General features: G+C 45.1%; 1 protein-coding gene across 1 annotated transcript; it reads right to left on the bottom strand.

Moving 5' to 3' along the window:
* Positions 1-2,227: 2,227 nt before the first annotated feature.
* LOC102140438 (small ribosomal subunit protein uS7-like) lies at positions 2,228-4,240 on the bottom strand. Its single transcript, XM_045398429.3, has one exon. It carries the CDS (start codon positions 2,942-2,944, stop codon positions 2,333-2,335), a length of 612 nt encoding a protein of 203 aa, XP_045254364.1. The 5' UTR covers positions 2,945-4,240; the 3' UTR covers positions 2,228-2,332.
* Positions 4,241-5,172: the final 932 nt, after the last annotated feature.

Below are 5,172 nucleotides of genomic sequence, written 5' to 3'. Positions count from 1 at the left end.
TGGCCTCCCAAAGTGCTGGGATTTCAACTATGAGACCCAAACCCAGCCAAGGCATGATTTCCATACTTCCTTACTGCTCAGGGGTCATGTGGCCAGAGGTCACAAGATTTGTGACTTTCCCAATTGTTCCTATAGATAACATCACTATTGTAGAACCTAAGATCGGGTTTTTTTTTTGAGATGTTTTTCAGAATGACCCCACCTGGACTCATGACTCATGACTCAACTGGTCCTGTGGCCCCTCCCAAAGGTAGACTCAGTGCGTGAGGATAGGTTTCCACATCCCTTTATCCTCAACCAATTAGCAGCACCTATTCCTTAGCCCCCTACTCACCAAGTTGTCCATAAAAACCCTAACCTCTGAGCCTTCAGGGAGACTGATGTAAATGATCACTCCAGTTCTCCCGCATGAACTAGCCTCACATCGAACTCTTTCTCTACAGCAGAAGAAAGAAAGAAACTATTTCATGAAATACACCTATTAACAATTAAATTAGGCCCCTCTCTATGCACTAATGTGGAACAGCAGCATATCTTATTTAAAATACACACACAAAAGCCAACATTATGTAAGATATGCTACCAGGTGGGTTTTGAAAAAGAATGTGTGTTTATATGTAAATGCATAGAATGTCTCTGAACCGATAAACAAAAAATTGGTCACTGTGTTTGCCTCCAGGGAAGAGAATTGGATGACTGAGGTCATGAGGGTAGGAGTTAGGCGTATTTTTCATTATATATTCTCTTGAACATCTTATGTTTGGGACTTTTCGCATGCATTACTTATATAAAATCTTTTTTTTTTTTTTTTTTTTTTTTTTTGTAGAGACAAGGTTTTGATATGTTACCCAGGCTAGTCTTGAACTCCTGGGCTCAAGTGATCCTCTTGCCTTGGCCTCCCAAAGTGCTGAGATTACAGGCATGAGCCACCGTGCACAGATGATAATCATTATTTTAAGATTTTTTCTAGTCATATTTTTGAGATTTTTTCTAGTTTGGAAAGCTGTTTTTAAAAAAAATAAATAAACGTGTGTTACAGATAGAGCTTCTTGATAAAGCAATCATCTGACTATAAAGTGATAAGTTCAAGGTTAATTATACAATTACTGCCTCACTGATGTCCAAAAAAACATTAGAAAGGATGTGACATCCTGACATTAAAAGTTGATTTATTTCCTCCTGTGCTTTGCTCTCCAAGTAATGTTGGGAATTATGACTACAGTTATTGAAAATATGCCAGATACTGTCACACACAACTTGGAGGGAATCTAAACTAGCCATACCCTCCCACAGCTGGCTGAGGACTCAGTATTTGCTATAAGCAACAGCGGCAAATAAAATCAATCCTTCTTTTTTTTTTTTCTTAGATGGAATCTCACTCTGTCGCCCAGGCTGGAGTGCAGTGGCACAATCTCAGCTCACTGCAACCTCCCACTCCCAGATTCAAGCAATTCTCTGCCTCAGCCTCCCGAGTAGCTGGAATTACAGGCACCTGCCACCGTGCTTGGCTAATTTTTAAATTTTTTTTAGTAGAGACGGGGTTTCACTATCTTGGCCAGGCTGGTCTTGAACTCCTGACTTTATGATCCACGTGCCTCGGCCTCCCAAAGTGTTGGGATTACAGGTGTGAGCCACCGCTCTGGTCAATCAATCCCATTTTTAAAATGCAATTCATGAGATATTTGCAAAAAAGGAAATTTGACAGTATGTTGGAATCTTTCTATAATGGAATTGGAAGAGAAGAGCAATAAATACCATTTGATCAGGCTTAGCCTTTCCTAGTTGTCAGTTTCTAGAACAGGATTCAACTCATAGCTCATCTGAGTCTGTTTAACAAACTCTGTTGCAACATCATTACACAGAATCTACAAACACGAACTTCTATTCCTCCAGAGAAAGACATTTTCAGCTGATTTTTTGATTATGAAGGAACCATCTGCTTCATCTGTAATATTCCAGAGCTTTTGTGAATGCATCCTCAGCCTCATGGTTGCTTCTTTTAGCTACGTTTATATTTTCTAGAAAGTAACAAGGTATTTACCCAGCGGTTGATCTGTAATTCACTCTTCAAGCCCTTTTGGGATAGCAGAAGGAACAGCAGTGAACTGCTATGCAAAGCCTGCCCCATGACTTGCCAGTTTGAAATTTTTCCTGGCCTGCTTTTTAAACCTAAGTCAAACTCTGATGCTATCATAAGAGCCTGGGATGCAAATTTCAACTTGGCTCCATCTTCAGTCTAGCTACCTTTTCTTTCTTTCTTTCTTTCTTTTTTTTGTGAGGCCGTCCCAAAAGGCAGAAGGCAGACAGGTTTATTGGGCAGCAACAGGGAAAATCAGCGGTTGGACTTGGCCACACACTCCAGCTCGTCCTTCTTTTTGATGGCATAGGAGTTGGAGGAGCCCTTGGCAGCACTGATGAGCTCATCTGCCAGGCACTCGGCAATGGTCTTGATGTTCCGGAAGGCAGCCTCAAGAGCGCCTGTGCACCGCGGCCAGATGGCCTGATTCACACGGCGTAATGGGGACACGTCCACAGCCTGTCGTCTCACGGTCCTGGCTCGCCCAATGCATGTGCAGCCCTCCCGGGGACCACTGTTGATGATGGCGTTCACCAGGACCTGAAGAGGGTTGTCGCCTGTGAGCAGCTGGATGATCTCGAAGGCGGGCTTGACGATGCGCACGATCATGAGCTTCTTGCGTTTGTTGCGGCCGTGCATCATCATGGAGTAAGTGAGGCGCTCTATGGGGCACTGAGCTTTGCGGAAGCGTTTGGTGGCATACTGCTCTGCACTGTGAGGCAGGTACTTGGCATACTTCTCCTTCACTGCAGTGTAATCCTGCAAGGAAGTGTCATAGATCTGCGCATCATCGGAGCTCCACTTCCCAAAGAGCTTGATGCCAGGGCTCTCTGCTACCACTGGTGCTGCTGCCTTCCACTCGGCCATCCTGAGTGCACAGCCTGAGCATCTCTGTGGCTCGGCATGCACCACATGCCGCCCTGGCACAGACAGGAAGAGCCTGTCTAGCTATTAATACGTTCAATTATAGTAATGGTTCAGAACCACCTAAGGAACTTTGGGGAAAATTCAGGTACGTGGGTCTTCCCTAATTTCGTGAGATATGAGGAGCCATGAGCAGATCAATGACGTGGAGAAAGTGGGAGAATAGTGATGTGAAGTACAGGTTGAGACTGACCAGTTGGAGAGAGGCCAGTTCATTCATGGCCCCTGGGCAGGTGCAGATATTGATTTTCCATCTGAGAGCAAGGGGAAGCCACTGGAGTCTGGGAGGGAGAGGAAAGACCACTCAGATCTGTGCTCGCTTTTAAATCAACCTGGTCACTGTGTGGGGACTTGATTGGAGGGGGACAAAAGTGGATGGGGGTAGCCCAGTTGGAAAGATTTTGCAATAATCCAGGCAGTTTGGTCTAGGAAAGCAGTGGTAGAGTAAAAGAGGAGTGGACAGATTGGAGGGGCATTTAGGAAGTGAAACCAGTTGAGAGATGTTGGTAATTGACTGGATAAAGATGGGAGGGGAAAAGGAGGTATTGAAAATAATTCTGAGGATTCTGACAAAGGCAGAAATTTAAACATCTGACTAGCCCTTCTTGGGTGATTTCTAGTGCTGGCTGAACTTGCCCCGGGACTTGGATGACAGCCATTCCTGGCAGTGTGTCATGAATCAGTGGTTTACCAGCATGATGTGTCCCAAAGGGGTGGCTGCTCACATCACCACAGCCTGAATCCCCAAGAATAATACAGTCATGGAACACTTCATGCCTCTTATTAGTGAGCAAATACAGTTTACAATTGTTAGGAGGGCATCTTATTTAGAAGCTCAATTACCACATGAAGTTTTATAGAAATAAAATTGACAAGGGCAAGTATTTATTTATAGAAATATTTTGCCAATGCTTAAAAAAATAAAAGCTACTGGCTGGGCACAGTGACTCACGCCCATAATCCCAGCACTTTGGGAGGCCGAGGCGGATCACGAGGTCAGGAGATTGAGACCATCCTGGCTAACACGGTGAAACCCTGTCTCTACTAAAAATACAAAAAATTAGCCGGGTGTTGTGGCGGGCACCTGTATTCCCAGCTACTCAGGAGGCGAGGCAGGAGAATGGCATGAACCCGGGAGGCAGAGCTTGCAGTGAGCCCAGATCGCGCCACTGCACTCCAGCCTGGGCGATGGAGACTCCATCTCAAAAAAATGAAAAAATAAGTAAATAAATAAATAACAGCTGCTTAGAAGTGCATCCTGGCTGGTTGCGGTCACTCACGCCTGTAATCCCAGCATTTTGGGAGGCCAAGGCAGATGGATTACGAGGTCAGGAGTTCAAGACCAGCCTGGCCAAGATGGTGAAACCCCATCTCTACTAAAAAAATACAAAAATTAGCTGGGTGTGGTGACGGATGTCTGTAATCCCAGCTACTTGGGAGGCTGAGACAGAGAACTGCTTGAACCCAGGAGGCTGAGGTTGCAGTGAGCCGAGATTACACCACTACATTCCAGCCTGGATGACAGGGCAGGACTCTGTCTCAAAAAAAAAAAAGTTCAGTTATTTTACCATATACAGTGCAAATATATATATACAGTGAGTGTAGGTTTATGTGCTTGGGTAAAGTGTATGTGCATCACAGACTTTTTAAATTTCTTTAAATAGAGACAGGGTCTTGCTATGTTGCCCAGGCTGGTCTTGAACTCCTGACCCCAAGCAATCCTCCCACCTCAGCCTCCCAAAGTGCTGAGATTACAGGCATGAGCCATGGCACCCAGGCAGGTGCAGGCAATTTTGAGAATCTAATTGCTTTTTCCATGTTTTTCCTTCTTAATCCCTTAAAAGCAACATAATATCACTATGATGTATACAGTTAATAAAATGGTTCTGACCCAGTGCGGAGGCTTATGCCTGCAATCCCAGCACTTTGGGAGACTGAGGCGGGCGGATCATCTGGGGTCAGAAGTTTGAAACCAGCCTAACCAACATGGTGAAACCCCGTCTCTACTAAATATACAAAAATTAGCCGGGCGTGGTGGTGCATGCCTATAATCCCAGCTACTTGGGAGGCTGAGGCAAGAGAATCACTTGAACCTGGGAGGCAGAGATTGCAGTGAGCCGAGTTTGCGCCACTGTACTCCAGCCTGGGCAACAAGAAACTCTGTCTCAAAA

This window comes from Macaca fascicularis, chromosome 8 (assembly GCF_037993035.2).
Source record: "Macaca fascicularis isolate 582-1 chromosome 8, T2T-MFA8v1.1".
Taxonomy (NCBI): domain Eukaryota; kingdom Metazoa; phylum Chordata; class Mammalia; order Primates; family Cercopithecidae; genus Macaca; species Macaca fascicularis.
This window is presented reverse-complemented; position numbering and strand designations above follow the sequence as displayed.